Genomic DNA, 19,562 nt, shown 5'->3' on the forward strand with positions numbered 1-19,562 from the left:
ATCCATTTACAAGGAACTTGATCAGAACTGACTATCATTGATAAAACCAATCAATAAATATCATTGATTAGACTCGCATGTTACAGTTTGTACAATAAAACACCAAACTCACTTAAAACAATTAATAGTTTAAAGGTATCAGCCTTAAAAGTAAGCATCATAATAGTTTTTTTAAAACTGAGTTAATTGATAGAGTTATTTAGACCTGGAAAACTCGTGACATTAAACCTAAGCTATCACTTTAATTCACTTTTATTCAAGTGTTCATCTGTAGTAAACCCACATGCATCTTTTATAACTTGTTCTGTTTATAACAAAAGTACAGTTGTGTGCCTACCATAAATGTAGATGTTCGAGTGTATTCACTGTTGCAGTCATTACTCTTGGGTTATCCTGCTGGCAGGCTACCCACAGTCGGCCAGAATTCCAAAGTCTAGGTCCTGCGTTGGTTGCTGTCGCCTCTTCCCTGACGTCAGTGCGCCAGGGGTAAAAAAGATGCAGCCGACACCATTTTCTTCAGTTTTTCTCACCCCAGATGTCAGGTGCCCCAAATAGGTAGGCTGAAAAATATAGCAATAAGAAATGCATGCACAAAATAACATTTCCTTCATCTACAAGCAAATACACCAAAAAGGTTGTATAGGATAGAGAAGTGCAGATAAGTCCCAGCAAAGAGAAGAGGGATGGTGGGTGGATAACCTGGACTGCAACAGTGAATACACTCGAACATCTACATTTATGGTAGGTACACAACTGTACTATGTTCGTCGTGTTTCACTGTTGCAGTCATTACTCTTGGGTTGAATCCCAAAGCTGAGGATGGGTGGCTGGGCTAAATAAGATTAGGAGAGGCTATGAGGCCCTGCAGAACTGCAGTGGAGAAGCCTGCTCTGGACTTGAGGCAAGTGGTAGTGCTTTGTAAAGGTGTGCACTGAACTCCAAGTTGCAGCCTCTAAGATTTCTTTGGTTGGTACTCCTTTGAGGAAGGCTGCTGAAGTGGCTGCTGCTCTGGTGGAATGAGGCCTAATGCCCCTAGGCACTGATTTGCCATGTTGAGAATAGCAGAAACGGATGCAATGGTCTATCCATTTAGAAATAGTCTGTTTTGAGATAGCCTTTTCTTGTGATCCTGCAGCATATGACACTAAAAGTTGCTCATCTTTCTGAAAGCTTTAGTTCTGTCCAAGTAGAAGCGTAACTGCCTGTGTATGTCCAAAGAATGCAGAATTTTTTCACCCTTGTTCTGTGGATTTAGGTAAAAGGTAGGTAAGTGAATGGTTTGATTGAGGGCCACACTGGACACCACCTTAGGCATAAATGTAGAGTTTGTCCTCAGAGAAACCCTGTCTGGATGAAAAATGATGAAAGGTTCTACAGCCATGAGTGCTTGTAACTCCGAGACTTGCCTTGCAGAGGTTATGGCTAGGAGCAGAGCTGTTTTCCAGGATAAGAATTTAATATCCGCTGTTGATGCTGGCTTGAAAGGAGGCAGTGTGAGTTTTTCCAAAACATAATTGAGGTCCCAGGCCGGAATTGGTGCTCTCCTTGGAGGCCTAATGTTTTGGCCCCTCTGAGGTACTACCTTATTAAAGGATGAGAAAAGATAGGTGGTTCTGTATTGTAATGTGCAGAAATGGCAGAGGCATGAATCTTAATTGATGAGAAGGAAAGGCCTTTGTTCAGCATCTCAGTTAGGTATTGTAAAATCTGAGGAATATTTGGTACAGACGTGTCAATACCTTGTTCCTGGTTCCAAGCACAGAATCTCTTCCATTTTTCTGCATAAGATTTTCTGGTACTGGGCCTCCTGGCCTCCAAGATAACATCCATAACAGCTTTTGAAAGAGGAGTTTTCTGAATGGCTACATTATCCGCCATGCTGCCAGATTTAAGGTCCTGAGTTGACTGTGCAGGATCTGATTGTTTTGTTGGATCAGCAAGTGAGAAGTTTGAGGCAATATCCATGCTGGACCTTGAGACAAGCTCTTTAGGATTGGGTACCAGTGCTGGCGTGGCCAGTCTGGTGCAATCAGAATCATTTTTGGCTTCTCTTGTCTGACCTTTAGGAGTACTCTGGGAAGGAGAGGCAGTGGGGGAAAAGCATATACCGTTAGATTTTTCCAGCTGAATGATAGGGCGTCTACTTTCCATGCTTGCTTGTGGTAAATCCTTGTGCAAAATCTCTGCAATTGACAGTTGTGAGGGGAGGCAAATAGATCCATGTCTGGGCATCCCCATTTCCTTATCATCATCCTGAAGACTTGTGGATCCAGTTTCCATTCGTGGGGATCCATGAGGTTTCTGCTTAGTTCATCTGCCAGAGTATTTGTTTTTCCTGGCAGGAATTATGCTTGCAGGTGAACTTGAAAGGCCAATGCTTTGTCCCATAAGGTCATTGCTTGTCTGCAGAGGGGGTAGGAATGAGTACCTCCTTGCTTGTTTATGTACCACATGACCGTAGTGTTGTCCGTCTTTATCAGTAATTATCCTGGATGAAGCAGGTCCTTGAAAGCTGTCAGGGCATTTTGAACAGCTAGCATCTCTTTTTGATTGATGTGAAGATGCATCTGGTCTGTAGGCCATGTACCCTGAATACATTTTCCTGCCATATGGGCCCCCCAGGCATAATCTGATGCATCCGTTGTCAGTGTCTGTCTGGCTGTGGGTAAACTGAATGGCAGACCCTTGTTGTGGTGACAGGCTTCTGCCCACCATTGAAACTCCTGTTGTAGGCAGGGAATGAGTGCAATTACTGTCTCCAGGCTGTGGCAATGCTGAGTCCAAACACTTTTCAGATACCATTGTAGTTTCCTCATATGCAGTCTGGCATATGGAATTAGTAGAATGCAGGATGCCATGAAACCCAAGGCCTGCAGGATTTTCCTTGCAGATAAGTAGGTTTTTGTTGCCAAATTCTTGAAGTAAGTAGTCAGTTGTTTTTGCTTGTCTGGCGTGAGATAAGCCATCTGGGTAGTTGTATTTAAGCTTGCACCCAGGAATATTATCTCTTGAGAGGACACTAGTTTTGATTTCTTTTCGTTTACTGTGTACCCTAGGCCAATTAGTAATCTTTTTACAAACGCCAGATGCTGTAGAAGAGTGTCTTTGTTCTCTGCTTGAATTAGGCAGTCGTCCAAGTAGGGATACATTTGAATTCCTTTTTGTCTGCAAAACGCAATTACTGGTGCCAGGCATTTTGTAAAGACCCTGGGTGCACTAGATAAGCCAAAGGGCAGTGCAGAGAATTGGTAATGCATTGAGCCAGCTATGAATCTGAGGTATCTTCTGCAAGATTGTCTGATTGGGACATGCAGGTATGCCTCTTTTAGGTCCAAAGTTACAAGCCAAGCCCTCTTGCCCAGCATGGGCAGTAGCTGCTGAAGAGTCAACATCTTGAATTTTGGAACTTCCAGAAACGTATTTAGTATAGACAGGTCCAAAATTGGTCTCCAGGTTTTGTCCTTCCTGGGTACTAGGAAAAGTCTGGAGTAAAATCCTTGCCCCTGCTCTTGTTGTGGTACTTGCTGAATGGCCCTCATGTCCATGAGGGCTGTAATTTGTTTTTGTGCCTCTGTCCATTGATTGTGTGGCAGGTCTGGCATGTCCTTTGACCTTGGTAGAGTGTGAAAATGGAACCTGTAGTCTTGAGACACTATGTTCAGAACCCATTTGTCTTGGGTAATCATTTGCCAATTTGATGAAAAAAGTGCTAGTTTTCCCCCCTAAGGGGGCTGTCAAAAGAAAACTGCTTGGAACTGGTAGAGGAAAGTCATTGGGACTGCTTCCTATAAGGTTGTGATTTGTCTTCTCCGCTTTTGGAGGTAGGAGCACCCCATTGTTTAGGTCTGTATGAGCCTTGGGGCTGAGATCCGCCTCTGGGACGCCTGTATCTGCCTCTTTGTGGTCTGTCTGAGACTGGAAAGGACCAATTTTTAGAAGGCCAGTTCCTGCTAAACCTGGGTGGCTGTACCTGTAAGAAATCCTTGACTGTCTGCATGGATTTCGCTTTATCCTCCATTTTTTTCAACACCTCTTCTGCTTTAGTACCAAACAAAGTATCATGCTGTAATGGTGCATCTAATAATTTTGCTTTAACATGATCAGGCAGATTTTGTTCCTTTAACCAAGCATGCCTTCTAATAACAGAACCTGTAACAGTGGCCCTGCAAGAGGCCTCCAGAGAATCATAACCACATTGCAAAGTATGCTTTCCCACTTGTTCAGTTGCATGCAATAAATCCTGCAATTCCTTGTTCTCTGAACATTCAGTATTTGTCAACATTTTTTGTTTAAATAGTGACATTAAATATTGCTGATATTTAAGTATATGAAATTGACAATTTAAAGCCCTTACAGCCAGGGTGGCAGAAGTGTAAACTTTTTTCCCCCATCTGTCTAAAGCCCTAGAATCCCTATCAGAGGGGACAGGGTTTTTTGCAGTGGAAGCTTTAACCCCCTTGGGACCCTGGGATATAGTTTCTGGGTCTGCTGCGGGGTTTTTATATAGGAATTTATGAGAATCAGGGACCCTGTAGTATCTGTCTGGCTTAGCAGGTGCAGGGGGTAAAGAGTCAGAGGACAGTCCAGACTCTGAAAATACATCATCTACAATGTCTAGAACAGGTGGTCTGTGCTGAGGAAGAAGCAGGAAGTCTCTGAGCCTTTTCTTAGACTCAGAATAATCTTGGCTCTCCCAGTGGAAATGCTCCCTCACAGTATGCAGTGTTTCCCCAAAAGAATAGTCCTCAGGAGGAGAGGCTGAAGGAATGGATTCTTCAGCATCAGAATCCTCATAGGGAAGCATGGAGTAATCCTGTTCAGAAGAGGAATCAGAGTAAATAGATACATGATCAGAAGAATCATACTCTGTCTCTTGCCTAGGCCTCTTATCAGGAGGGGGAAGGGAGCACCTGATCAAAGTAATTAGGTCTTCGGCCATTTTGAGCATCTGTTTTTTAGGCATGGAAGTCTAAATAGGAGAATGCTGTACTTGTTTCTTTGTCTTTAGAGCTTTAGTCTTTTGTCTTTGAAGCTGAAGCTGAAGATGACTTAACATATAGTTGTGTAGGTCTGAAGACACCCTCAGAAGCTGATGCCTGCTCAGTGGCTCCGGACCCATCTGAGGGATTGATTTCCGCGTGTCCAATACCTTGAGTTTGCAGAGGCCCAGTCGGCTCCACGTGGGAGTCGGTAGCGGTCTGTGGCTCTGAGGTAGCAGGTGCCAGGGGCTGCGAAAGCGGCTCACTGAGAACCGGCGACTGGCCTAGAAGAGGCTTCGTCGTCGGTTTTGGACCTCAGATGCCTATCCTTGTCCTTGTCCTTGCATTTTTGTAAACTCCGGTTCTCGGCTGTTCCGCCGGCATTATATAATTAAATCTTCAGCCAAAGTAATGAAATGCAAAATCGAACCAACGCTTGATAGTGCGTTGGTTGAATTTAGCACAAAACCGACAGCTAGCAATGTTGTGATCAGGGCCTAGGCAAGGAATACAGTAAGAGTGAAAATCATTATGAGGTATTTGCTTCTCACAAGAAATACAATTGTTAACTTTTTCTGACATCGGCCTGGAGCAAGAAAAAAGTTTCCCCAACGGGGTACTTAGCTTTAATGAAGACTTCTGTTCTTAAATTCAGATTTGAAAATCTCAGGAGTCGGCCGACCGGCACTTGCGAACTGCTTTTGCTTTGGGCACCGCGCGGCAAGAAAGACTGAAGAAAATGTCATCGGCTGCATCTTTTATACCCCTGGCGCACTGACGTCAGGGAAGAGGCGACAGCAACTGATGCCGGACCTAGACTTTGGAATTCTGGCTGACTGCGGGTAGCCTGCCAGCAGGATAACCCAAGAGTAATGACTGCAACAGTGAAACACGATGAACGTCCCAAACTTGTGTGTGTCAAATTTTTGTGTGTGTCTATAATGCATTAGTGCTTTTACAAATTTTAATAATAGATGCTCATAAATCCTATTCTTCAGCTTCCTAGTAATTTTCCCTATATAGAAAGCAGGACATAAATTGCATTTAGCTAAATAAACCACTTGTCTAGTGTTTCAAGTATAATGTCTGTTAATAGGAAATGTTTCACCTCTTATCTCATTACTGTTATTATGTAAGGGCACCGTGAGCAGCATCCACACCTATACATACCAAGATGTGTGTAACTATTTATTGTGCTGGTAGCATTATTACTTTCCAACCAGTCCTTAAAACATGTATCCTTTCTATAAGCTACACATGATTTTTCACCCCCTTTTTAGTACTGAACTGCTGGATCTAAAAATGTTCCAATTTCTAATCAAGCATTCAGTAACAGCTTTACTGTCAATGGTAAATGCAGTAATAAATATTTTTTTGCTATTTGCCTCAAATCCAAGTTGACTATTTATAGTTGTTAACTGAGCATTAGCCTTACTTGTGTTGTTAATACTTAAGATTGGAACATAAAAAAAATTCCTCCTTTTGCTCAGTACTTCTCCATTAATTTCTATCAGAAACTTGAATGTGTAACCCCTTTTAAGAAAGATTTCTATCAAAGTGTTAGACTCCATTTCAAATGTTTCTATTTCAGACACCATATGGGCCAGGCGAACTAAATGGCCCTTAACAACTGCTTTTTTCTGATAGGTAAGGTGCCAACTCTCAAAGTGCAAGCACCTCATCACTAAGGACTTTTCATCCAGAAAAAAGGAGGTCATTGTCCCACTGTACTCATCCCTCATTAGACTCATTATTGAGTACAATGCCCTGTTTGGTATGTACCTCACAAGACATCTGCAACAGCTGGAAAGGCCACAGAAATACCTCACTAAAAGAATCACAGGCCTAAAGCAGATGCCCTATGCTGACCATCTAAAAAAAACTCCAGCTATACTCTGTGGCATATTGTCTACTCGGAGGCGATTTCTGCTTAACATACAAAGCCATGTCAAACCCTGAGCTGTTGGACATCCACTTAAAGAAATCCCAATCCCTCAGAGCCACACTCTGAAGGGATCTAAACCTTGTCATCACAATGAACAAAACATGCTGGAGGGATAGGTTCCTGACCCAGAGACTCCCCATACTCTGGAATAGACTGCCCATACATGTCAAGCAGAGCGCCTAATTGGCCCTCTTCAAAAGGAACCTTGATGATTGGATGGGAGATAGGAAATTCACCTCAGGGATCATGCCAGTCGCCCTGCTAGACAGAGGTCCACGGAAGTAAGTATTGTGGGAAGAAATATCCAAAGAATTGTTATGGTTAGGCTTGTACAGGCCCTAGGGCCGATAGCCTAGTACCAACCCATGAACCTATAAGTGCTGGTAAATGCACTTTTCCAATGTATATTTGAAATAAAAGCCATCTGATTTGCATTTCTTGACAGTTCAATATCCAAAAACACTATTTTCTCTGTATTAAAATTGCAAGAAAACTCCAAAAATTCTACAGTATTACTAATATACTTAAAAAAGTCTTGTAATTTGTCACCAGTATCATTTCACAAAATAAAAATGTCATCCAAATAGCAGGTGTACAATAGCCAAGAATCTTTAAATTGAGTGTTGGAAATAAATAGCTTTTCCCATTGTACCATTATCAAATTTGCAAAGCTTGGGACAGATGCCACTCCCATCTCCACACCACTTACTTGCCTAAAATATTGGTTCTCAAAGTAAATAAAATTGTTTTTAACCACCAGGTCCATCAAAATTACTGCTGCATTAATTCTGTCCACATGTAAATCGCCTAAGGCAAATAACTGCTCCTCAAACCAGGCCAATCCTAACTCATGAGGGATAACTGTATACAAACTGTTGACATTATTGGTTACAAGGATGGTATCAGCCTTATAATCTATGTCACTGATTTTACTTAAAAAAATGCAATGAATCTTTGGATACGTACATTAACTTATTTAAACTTTCTTTTAACAAATTATCGAAAAATTTTGCTTTATAAAAAGTTTTGGATCTAGTGGCATCTACTATCAGTCTAAATGGTGGGTTAGTCAAACATTTGTAAGTTTTTGGAACGAAGAATATTCCCTCTATAACTGGCTTACTGTTAGAAATGTACTCAAATTCTTGTTTAATAAGTTGCCCTAGTAGTAACATTTCCAATAACATCAAATCTATTTTAGAAAAGGCAATATTAATTTCATCGTGGGAACCTCACAATACACACCTTCTTATAATAAGGCATTCATTCTGTTGTTGTAATCATCAATACTCATTATCACAAGCTTTCCCCCTTTATCACGTTTCATTAATCTGATACTTTTGTCAGTACATATTTATTTTAATGTATTAAATTCACTTCTTGACAAATTAAAATTGTTGGATAATTCAAAATATTTCTTATGTCTAGTTCACACATTCTTTCAAACATCTGTATGTGACGCTTACGGGGGGATTGAAACAACTAAATCTACACAAATTTCTTTGTCAATCACCCGCGCTGTCATTCGAAAACCACAAAGCTAAATTAAGTTTTTGTGTAAATAATTTAAGATCAATTAAAGAATTCACCAAGTTCGCCTTTCTTGTGGGAACAAACGTTAACCCTTTAGACAAAATGTTAGCAAGTGAAACCGTTATTTCTTTATCAGAAAAATTATAAAGTTTGTGTTCAGTACTAACTTCCTTCCTCTGGCACTTCTTCTGTAACCACGGGAATTATCTTCTGAAATTTTTCCATCTGGTATAATTCCTCTTCGGCTTCACTGCCTGTTGGAAAAATGCCTCTCTGTTGTACTGCTGTCCCTCTAGATACACCCCTTGATTCCTGTTCCATACTCTCTCAGACTTCCTCAACTCTAAAGTGGACGCTCTTTGCTGGAATTCATTTAAAACTTCTGCTGATGTATTATCATTCTCATTCCCGATTAGCCAGTTATTATTGGACTGTGCACAGTTACCAATACTACCCGGAGGCTTAGGGTATGCCTCCCCTTTCAAATAACTTTTGTCTCTTTTGAACTTTAAAAGTTTCCACTTTAACAACACTTCACAAGATCTATCTACTGTGTTGCAAATGTTTGAATAATTAGTTTCAAAATGTTCAAACATTAAATCATGATGAATTGAGGCATTGACAAAATCAATCTCTTTAGATAGCGGTTCGATTTGGATATTATTATATTTAATCTTTAACCATATTAAGCCAGAACCAGTCTTATCTTATCAAAAACTTTTAGAAGTTCCCGATGAAATTCAGACCCTCTTTGCACTCCATTAGGGAACTTCCACAAACAAAGCCCTTTTAATAAGTAGTTATTCTCTAATTGCAGCTTCTTTAATGATAAAAGCTTTTCAGAAACATTTAATTGATACCAAAGGGAGCCTCTGAAAGGAATGTCCATACCATTTCTTACTGAATTAGTATTAAAGTCAAATAGATTATTTTTCCAAACGTCAAATTCAAAAGTTAAATGCACAAACTGGATATTAATCCTCATGGTGGTCTGAGTTAAAGGAAGGCCAAGACTCTCACCCACTAGAAGACCTACCCCCTTCTCCGGGACTGCTGCAAATTTATGTTAGGTGCATTCATCTTAAAATACTGACTTACTTGTTCCAGAAGTAGTGTTAAGCCCCCCCCCCACATAATTGTAACTCATTCTTGATTATTAAAGTCACTGTCACTCCCAGTAGCACCCAGACATAAGGACATAACTAAACAAATTTGTCATAAAGACATAACTAAACAAATTTGTAATCTCCAAAGGAAACATTTCCTATTAACTGACATTCTACTTGCAACACTAGACAAGTGGTTTATTTAGCTAGATGCAATTTATGTCCTGATTTATATATAGGGAAAACTTCTAGGAAGCTGAAGAGTAGGATTTATGAGCATCTATCTGATACATCTAAGAATTTGACACACAAGTTTGGGTTTGTTATAATAGAACAAATTATGAAAGATGCACGTGGTTTACTACACATGAACACTTGAATAAAAGTGAATTAAAGTGGCAGCTTAGGTTTAATGTCACAAGTTTTTCAGGTCTAAATGACTCATCAGTTAAAACAGTTTTAAAATTCAGGTATTATGATGCTTACTTTTAAGGCTGATACCTTTAAACTATTAATTGTTTTAAGTGAGCTCGGTGTTTTATTGGACAAACTGTAACATGCGAGTCTCATCAATGATATTTATTAATTGGTTTTATCTATGATAGTCAGTTCTGATCAAGTTCCTTGTAAATGGATGGAAAGAAAGAGCTTAACTTTATGGTTTTCGAGTTTTTATTTCTACTTGGATTAAAGGTTTCAACTTTGGAAGTTCCGTGTCATGTCCAGCACTTCTGGATCCATGTTTTTTCTTTGTGGTCATTCCTGTGGAGATTACAGCAGATAAATTTAAATCTTAAAGGTGTGGCCTGATATACCTATCGTCTCTTTGAGTTCCCTTTTGGCCCATTCCATCTCGGGTTCCAGTTTTTTTTTTTTTGATAAAACCCTTTGCTCTGTGTTTTGGTCATGGGGGCTGCTACTTGGACCCCACGTACGATTCCCTGTTCCCATGTTTTGATACATTTCTACAGGCTGAAAAACTGGAGCTGTATCATGGTTGTTTCCCTGTTGTTTGCTCAGCATTACAAAAAGAGTCTTGCATCATTCCTCTCCCTTTCTTTTGGGCAGGTCTCTCTGACCTTCTTATGCCAGCACTGCTACATTGTCGGTTGCTGAATTATGACTTTCTTCTCCGTTATCTCCATATTGGTCTGCACCATTACTGTTCCAGAATTTTGGCTTAGGATAAGCCACTCCCCTTTTATAATCTGTCAAATCTCTGACATTTCTTCGTTTTCCACCCTTTTAACGTCGTCTTCTCTTTGGTGAGTTTGTCCTGGAAAATGCAGAATCTAGTTTCAAAGTTCTCACTAATATTGTACAAAGAACAAATCAAAAACATTATTTTTAATAACTGGAAGATCTTAAGTAGTTTCCCTGAAGTCAGAATGGTTGTTGGTGACAAGCCATTATTTGTTAACAAAAATGGAAAAAGTTGTAAAAAGTTTTTCCAATCTAAATTGAGTCTTCCCCAAGTAAAGTACGACAAAGTAGGAATGTTTAGATGTTACAACTGTAGTTTTTGCCAATATTTGTATACTGGGACCAGCAAGATGAAAGTCAACAATGTGAACATTAAGATAAAAGAATGTTATTCATACAGATCTAGATATGTTGTTTATCTGATTTTATGCAATTCTTGCACTGTGTTTTATGTAGTTAGAATGACAAGACAACTGAGCCACAGAATCTATGAACATAAATATGCGATAAGCACTGGAGATGATAAAAATGCTCCCAGTAAGCACTATAGTCATAGTAATTGTAAAGTAGATTTTAGGGTTATTGTTTTAGACAGGTTGCAAATGTTGAAAATTTGTCTGATGCAGAAGGTGAATTTGATTGGAGGGAGTATTTACGACAGATTAAGTTAGATGCCTGCTGCCCTCCAGGTTTAAATGACAAAGAAATTTTAAAAGTTTTTTTTTTAAAGATAAAGAGATTTCATAGTTTCATAGTAGTGTACTAGGCTATCTGCCCTGGGGCATTTACAAGCCTAGCCAACAATGATGTGGCTTACGCCTCCCCGTATTATATAGTTGCGCCTCTCTAGTAGTGACACATGTGGGACCCCATTATTTAGTAAACTATACCTCTGTCTAGTAGTGACACTGAGGTGACTCCCGGGGTAAACTTACGATCTCCCATCCATGCATCGAGATTTTTCTTGAACAGTGCCAATGAAGGGCTCTGTCTCACATGAACTGGGATTTTGTTCCAGAGTACGGGTAACCTCTGTGTTATGAATCTATCCCTCCAGCATGTTTTATTCATATTTGTGCAGAGGTTGAAATCTTTAGCTCGCGTGGTTCTGGTGGATCTGGATTTTTGAGATGGAGCATGTCCATCAGTTCTTGGTTGGACATGGCCCTATATGTTAGGCACAAATCACCTCTGAGCAGGCGGTATGCTACTGAATAGAGCTGGAGTTTTTTTAATCTAGCTGGATAAGGCACATGTTTGAGACCCATGATCCTCTTGGTGAGGTACTTCTGGGGTCTTTCCAGTTGTTGCATGTGCCGGGTGAGATACATCCCAAATGGAGCATTATATTCAATCATGGGCCTGACAAGTGAGGAATATAGAGGTACAATGACCTCCTTTGATCTGGATGAGAATCCCTTCATGATGAGATGGGCAAAGTAGAATGTCTTTCTGACCACTTTGGCAACATGGTTGTCAAAGGAGAGGTCACTATCAACTTGAGTCCCCAGGTCTCTGATTACTTCTTCCGTACTCAGTGGGTTATTGTCTATGTGATAATTTGTGGGTACTTTGTTTTTCCCAAAGGGATGACTATACATTTTTGGCGTTAAGTTTGAGGCCATGATTCCGCACCAGTTGTCCGTTTCAGTGAGACCTTTCTGTAGGATGTGTGTGTCAGCAGGTGAATCAACTATGGCACCCAGTTTGCAGTCATCTGCAAACTTTGTCAGCCATAATCCTCCCATATTTGCTTTCACATCCGAGAAGTAAATGCCGAATAAGAGTGGTCCCAAGACTGAGCCCTGTGGGACACCACTCGTGACTGGTTTTGAGTCTGACATGGCTCCAGCAATTTTGACCTTATGGGTTCTGTTTTTAGCCAGTTTGCTACCCATCTTGTGACATATGGATTTACATTTAGGCTGCTGAGCTTGTCTATGATGCCAGAGTGTGGTATCGTGTCAAAGGCTTTAGCCAAGTCCAAGTAGGCAGTGTGGACAGCCTTGCCCTCGTCAATGGCACTAGTGACTGTCTCGAAGAAGTCAACCAGGTTTAAGAGGCAGGATCTGCCTTTTACAAAACCGAACTGGGTGGGATCAAGGGTCTGCAGATCTCCAATATCGCCATTTATGAGTTCCATGATGATTCTTTCCATAGCCTTGCAGACCAGGCTGGTCAGACTTATGGGGCGGTAGTTACCAGGGTCAGTAGAATTTCCCCCTTTGTGGAGTGGGACCACTGTTGCTGTGCGCCAGTGTTCTGGTACATATCCTGTAGTGAGGCTAAGATTGAATAGCATTTTTAGGTGCGGGTTTAGTTCATCTTGAAGTTCACGTAACACGCAACCGGGATACCATCGGGTCCCATAGATGCTGTGTTTTGCTTTGTTGAGTGCTGATTTCACCTGTATGTCTGAGATGACAGGTAGGTTACATTCAGCAGGGATAATTACTACATCTTTAGGGGGTGAGGGAGGGGAGAAATTTGCACTGAACCTATCTGCCAGAATATTGGCAATGTCGGTAGGGTCAGTGAATTTTTGTCGTTGTGTACCAACTCAGAGCATATCTGAGAATTTCCTCCCAAGGTTCTGACATAATTGAAGAAGGCCTTGTGATTGTCTTTGGTATCCTTGGCAATCTTTCTCTCAAAGTTGGCTTTAGATGTTTTTATGAGAGAACGTAGTTTTTTACTTGTGCTGATCAGGGAAGCCTTTCCCTTGTGGGATTTGGCTTTGTCCTGCAGTAGCTTCCTTCTTTTGTTGTACAGTTTGTTTATAGCCGGGGTCCACCAAACCGGGCGTTTTCCCTTGGTGGAGAGGGTCTTGGTTTTAGTTGGGATTGCTTGATCCATGCATTCTTGGAGATGTCCGTAGAAGGCTGTTGTGTAGGATTCAGCATTTTGGGATGTGATTTCCATTAACCCCGTAGGCTTAAAAGATATCATTTCTGACTTAAGGAGTGTAAAGTCAGCTTTTGAAAAATTTTTCACTGTAGTCTTTTGTTCTGGAGGTGGGGGTGGGATATGTACATCCAACATGATCAGTTTATGGTCAGATCTTACTAGTGAGGGGTTTATATCCGGTGCGGAGCATTTGGACCCCATGTTTGTGATAATCAGGTCAAGTATATTATCTCTCCTCGTAGGAGAAGTGACCAGTTGCTCCATAGCATTTGAGTTAATGAATTCCAGGAATCTTTGGGCTTTGTGTCATGTGAGTAAAGGGTTTAAAAATGTTTTTATTCTATTACATTTAGTCTGAAGAATCCTTTGAATAAGACGAAAGCACTTACTGAATGCTGAAATAAAAGTTGGTTATGGTTTCATCTCAAGCCGGCTTCTTTGAATGCATACAGGCTATTACTAACTGTCTGGATAGCAACTATACTTTTAGCTGTTGCTTGCTAAATGAACACCACTTTGCTGAAGATGGACTCTTAAAAAAAATATATGTCATGGTCAAGGCAGCCTTCCTTGTTCATTACAACATAAAATGTAAAGAAATTAAACTCACCAATTACTTCCAGAAATGTGAGACTAATGATCAGATTTGCAGCCCAGTTAAAGTTGTTAGCAAATGCAAATGCTCTTCCTCGTATACCAGCGGGATAAATCTCACTGAGAACAATCCAGGTAACTAAATGTGAAAGAATACTGTATAAGAATATTTAGCAAGCAGTAATTTATCTCTGTAATAAATGTTCAAATGACTTTCAAAAACGAAATATAACTTCAGAGTCCTTAACTGAGATACAGCAACTGACATTGTGCGATAATTCACTGCTTTAAGTCATCTGGTCCTGCCCCACAATGCAGACTTCAGATTCAAATATTGACCAAGGAGCAAGAACAGGACAAGCTTTCCGAACTAATGGGGTAATGAGTGAAGCACGGGAATGGTTGGCAGAACAAACTCAGTATTTAAGGCAGCACAAGTGAATAATTTGTGCTAAGACTATTAGCGGCCCAGGGTTTAACAGTTTATTTTGGGACGCTAATATGCATTTCCACCATGACACTGAAGTCTGTAGCAGTGTCTTATTTAACAGATGCTTACATAATTCTACTCCTTGTGCAGAGCACAATATACAGAGAGATCCTTGTGCAGAGCACGATATACACAGGGAGATCCTTGTGCAGAGCACGATATATACATGGAGATGAGGAGAAGGTGGTAATCATGAAAAACTGTTTTGTATACCATAAAAACGGTGTAAGTGTTTGTATGATGGGCATGATCCCATCTACCCTTCTGCTCCTTGGAACCACAAATACTAAAAAGCACAAACTGTGCGAGGGTTAAGCAGATCATGTCCTTCAGGTGTGCTGCAGAGGACCACAGAACAAAATGGAGGATATGAAAGATGATATATCAGTCACCCTTCAGTTAGCACCTCATCTAACTGATGGTCTGTTCATTTTATGCAGCATTTCCATACTCTGCTGTACTGCCTAACCACTGCAACCTATAAGCAGCTTAAACAAACATTTGACAACAAATTACCAGTTTCTTAAAATAAGAATTGGAAAATAGCTTACAGGCAAGCATGATAATAAATTCCTGTAAATGGCTTGAGCAACTCTAATGTGTCCCACCCCATACACACATCATTGCAAATATTACACTATAAAACATTAATGTCTAAAAGGTCTCCTTTTTGGAAGTCAGATGACCAATCAGTGACTCCTAACATCTACCTCCTCCTTCACTGATGCTCTTTGACCCCAATTGTGCTGTCTGTACCTTTCTGTGAATGTCCTGAACTTATGCTTATACCACAGTAGGTCAAGATACATTACAGGCCAAGGTCAAAGAAAATTAATTACAAAACAAGAAAATAACCATAGCACTAAATGCAAATGCTAAGTAATCCCCATGGATAATCCCGTCAACACTGACTAAATTCCTACAATCCAGGGCTCCCATCAGTAGGTAGCTACATAAACATACCCCCAGTGTATCCAGTGCCTCATCCTGCCCATCCTGTGCAACTTCACAAGTCAGATGGTCATGGTATTCAGTGTCCACCCCATAATTACCATTCCCTTCTCAAAGAATGAACGTAGAATAACACATACGTGAGTCATTAACATGTCACAGTCCTTCCTATGTGGCTATAACCCACGCTACTGAAATAATGCACAGCATTTTGCAGCAACTCAACTAAAGCAAAAAAAAATGCTACACAGACCCATAACTAATATGTATAAAGCATTTTATTTTATTTTTACAGCCAAAAGAAAGAATACACAAAGAAGCTTATCGTAAAAGGTTTCACCTTCACTATTAAAAAATCCAGGATCACAACCAGCTTATATAGTAATCCCCCTAATACATTAACCACTCAGTCCATCTGCATACAGACCTATAGGTTCAAAGTCAACTGGGCCAGTACACCATTATGGGTCTAGCCACCACAATTCCTACTATTTGCTTCCTCTACTTACATAATGACCTCAGAGGTTTCAGGGGTGAATTTATGGATTCCCATCCAATTCTTGAGGATGGTCTTAAATAGATTTAGACAGCTATTTTGTTGGGAGCTTATTCCATGCATAGGATATATTCTTTGGAAGCAACAACTATCCTACCAACAGGTTCATTTCTTCAGACCTGTTTTTGTTGGTTATTACCAATTTTTCAATAAAATTCAAGTAGGTTTCAGTCCTTTAATGTTTTGCAAAACAAGGCGAGGTCACTGCATGGGAGTTTATAGGGGAAAGCTCAGAGTGACACAGCTTTTTGATGCTCTGTGTGTAACTTAAGGAACTCATACCCAAGATCTTACTGGGCAGAAACCATTGAGTAATCTGTTTGGATAAGTACATGCAAAACTGGAGCACTGTATTCTACTATGGGCCAGATTAGGGAGTGTAGCAAGGGAACAATAACTTTCTTGTAACTGAAGGACAGACCTTTATTAGTTAGTTGGGTTAGGTAGAAGAAATAGTTGATAAATGGTGATCAAATTAGAGGTCTCTAATGATTGTGTTAGTTTTGAGGAAGATGTTATTTAAGTGTTAAGTGTCAAAAGTGTTTCCACTTCCCAAAGAGTACAACACTGCTTTTATTTTTTGCATTTAAGTCCATGGTATTAACAGGAATTACTGTGGGTTAGACCCTCTTGCAGATTAGGGCTAGCAACTGAAGACTTAAAAACAGATTTCAATTTCTTGTCATTGATCAACTTTGTTAGACAGAGACCCTTGACACCAGCCTGGACATCAGCAAAGTATATGCTGAGCAGCAGTTATCCTAAAAAATGTTGACACACCACTGACAGGCCTTTTACAGGAAAGTATGCTACCAACCTTGACTATATGGATTCTGTTTGTGAACCAGTTGGCTATACAAAGGATTACATAGGGGTTCATTTTAAGATGGCAAGATTGTCAATAATCCATTGCACAAGGGCAGTATCAAAGGCCTTACCAAGCTCCAGGGATGCAAGGTGTACCAGATGACTATTATCCAAAGTTTCTCTTAAAAGTCTACCAGATTTAGTAGACAGGACGAGGGAGTGTGGGCTGCCAATGTCTTTGTTAATAACATTCCACTACTTTGCAAACAGTACTGATGAGTAGTTAATTTGTAGTTCCCAGTTTTAGCGGTAGGACTACCGTCATGTAGTAGTATCATTAAGACCATTCTCTAAGTCGCGCACTTACATCTAATGGGGATAATAAAAACAGGTTTAAGAGGGAATTGGTGTGGCTGTTGGCATACTAACTAGAGGATAGCCCGGTATACTGTCCAGATCCACACAGTATTTCTGGTCTTGAGAGAGCATTTACAATCTTTTCAGTGGTAACTCGAAGGGTAGCAGAGATTGCGTAATAACAGTGGAGCAGGAAAAGTTGGAACTAGATTTGTGTCTGCACATACTGGCAACCATGGTCAAAAAAGCTGTTGCTATTTGACATTAGCTCCACATGTTACTTCGGAGATTCCTAACACAATTAAAAAGGCATTAGGTTTCTCTTTGGAAAGGGTGGCAATATTCAGTTCTTACCTGCCTTTACAGGTTATGATTTTATACCCAGGTTGTTTGCAGATATTTTTGAGTTCACTTGTATAAAGAGGGGATTTCAGTTTAGTCATCAATGACAGAAGCCTTTTTTTTTCATTTTACAGTATGTTTATACTAGAATTCCACCAAAGAGCTTGTTCGTAAATTTGCTATCATATTTGGGAAAGATAGGGAAAAATGCAATAGTTAAAAGTTACCCTGGGGAGGTTATAAATTTCCTTAGACAGTCTGGGAGTGCTGGGGGGGGGGGTTGCCTTGCAGTAATGACTAAAAATAGTGGGGTTGAACACAGTCCTAGTTTGGGTTCTTAGAAAAATATGACAGTGTGGTGGCAAAATCTGAGCATGGATTGGAGACTAGGTTTGGAGTAGACTGGTGCTATGTTATTGAAATTAAGGTCAATGAGTCTGCAGCCCATGGTAGAACAGAGTACTAGCTGGTCAAGGGAGCTAATAAAGTTAAAGAAAATTACTTTATGTACATGTTATCTTAATTTTCTTACTGGGAAAGCCTGACTGGTCTGAAACCCCATTCCAGCAGAGACCCAGGCAGAAAAGTTCCAAAAAAGTAACAATCAATATGCAGTTGCAACAAGTGTATCAAATTTATGTAACAAAATGCAAATATACAGTATATAGTCGAAAACACACATATACGATAGACAAACATGATAGAACATTACTTTTTTTTCGTGGTATATATTTGTCAGTTGATGGAACAGTAGTTGAAGTCACTGCGGATGACTGTGTTAGGTTCCACAGTTAAGGACTTAGTTGAGATAGGTGTTGTGGACAGTGCAAGACACAGAAGGGGTAGGTGCTGTGGATAGTGAAAGGCACAGAAGGGGTAGGAGCTGTGGATAGTGAAAGGCTCAGAAGGGGTAGGAGCTGTGGATAGTGAAAGGCACAGAAGGGGTATGTGCTGTGGATAGTGAAAGGCACAGAAGGGGTAGGTGCTGTGGATAGTGGAAGGCACAGAAGGGGGTAGGTGCTGTGGATAGTGGAAGGCACAGAAGGGGTAGGTGCTGTGGACAGTGGAAGGCACAGAAGGGGTAGGTGTTGTGGACAGTGGAAGGCACAGAAGGGGTAGGTGCTGTGGATAGTGGTAGACACAGAAGGGGAAGGTGCTGTGGATAGTGGCAGACACAGAAGGAGTAGGTGTTGTGGATAGTAGAAAACACCAAAAGGGTTCTGTAATTTGCAATGATTTTCAATTGGACTTGTTTACTGACAATGTGGGTATGCAGCTGTTCATTATCTTGCTGGAGTGGCCTTGAGATAATGAGATTTCAAATGAATATGGATATACCCCTCTAGATATAACCCTCTAGATATACCCCTTCCTCAACAGAGTGTCTGAATGAATAACAGACAAATAACAGGTGCTACACACAGGCAAAGAGAGTTTTTTCACTACGCTAGAACCACATTTCATTAACTATACAGCCACATGTGTGCTCAAGGGTCAGGAAGGCTTTAAAGACTGGAAGTTTCTTGTTCAGACCTCTAATACTGAGTACTTCAAAAATTATTACAGGCCTGTCTGGGATTTGTTATGCTGAAAGGTCTGTATGGCTACCTCTACCTAAAAAGGCACTATGGAGGGTAGAAAGTATTTTTGCCAATAAGATGATGCCCTATGATGAGAGACATAGGTCCACTACCAATGCTAATAAGGCAGGTAGGACTGCTGACCATCTACATTCAAGTTAATATACAATAGGTCCCCCAAAAAAACAGCAGTTACTGTGCCACTTGTTAAA

The 19,562-nt window shown here is 40.4% G+C and overlaps 1 protein-coding gene across 5 annotated transcripts in view; it reads right to left on the bottom strand.

The window, feature by feature from the left end:
- SLC2A10 (solute carrier family 2 member 10) overlaps positions 1-19,562 on the bottom strand; it is a 292,177-nt gene that overhangs the window by 37,671 nt on the left and 234,944 nt on the right. For all 5 annotated transcript variants that reach the window (XM_044090296.1, XM_044090297.1, XM_044090294.1 and 2 more), the window contains exon 4: positions 14,284-14,406. In XM_044090296.1, coding sequence (XP_043946231.1) covers positions 14,284-14,406 — 123 coding nt within the window. The remainder of the gene's footprint in view (positions 1-14,283; positions 14,407-19,562) is intronic.

The sequence above is a fragment of the Protopterus annectens genome, chromosome 12.part0 (genome assembly GCF_019279795.1).
Source record: "Protopterus annectens isolate FY-2018-M chromosome 12.part0, PAN1.0, whole genome shotgun sequence".
NCBI lineage: Eukaryota > Metazoa > Chordata > Ceratodontiformes > Protopteridae > Protopterus > Protopterus annectens.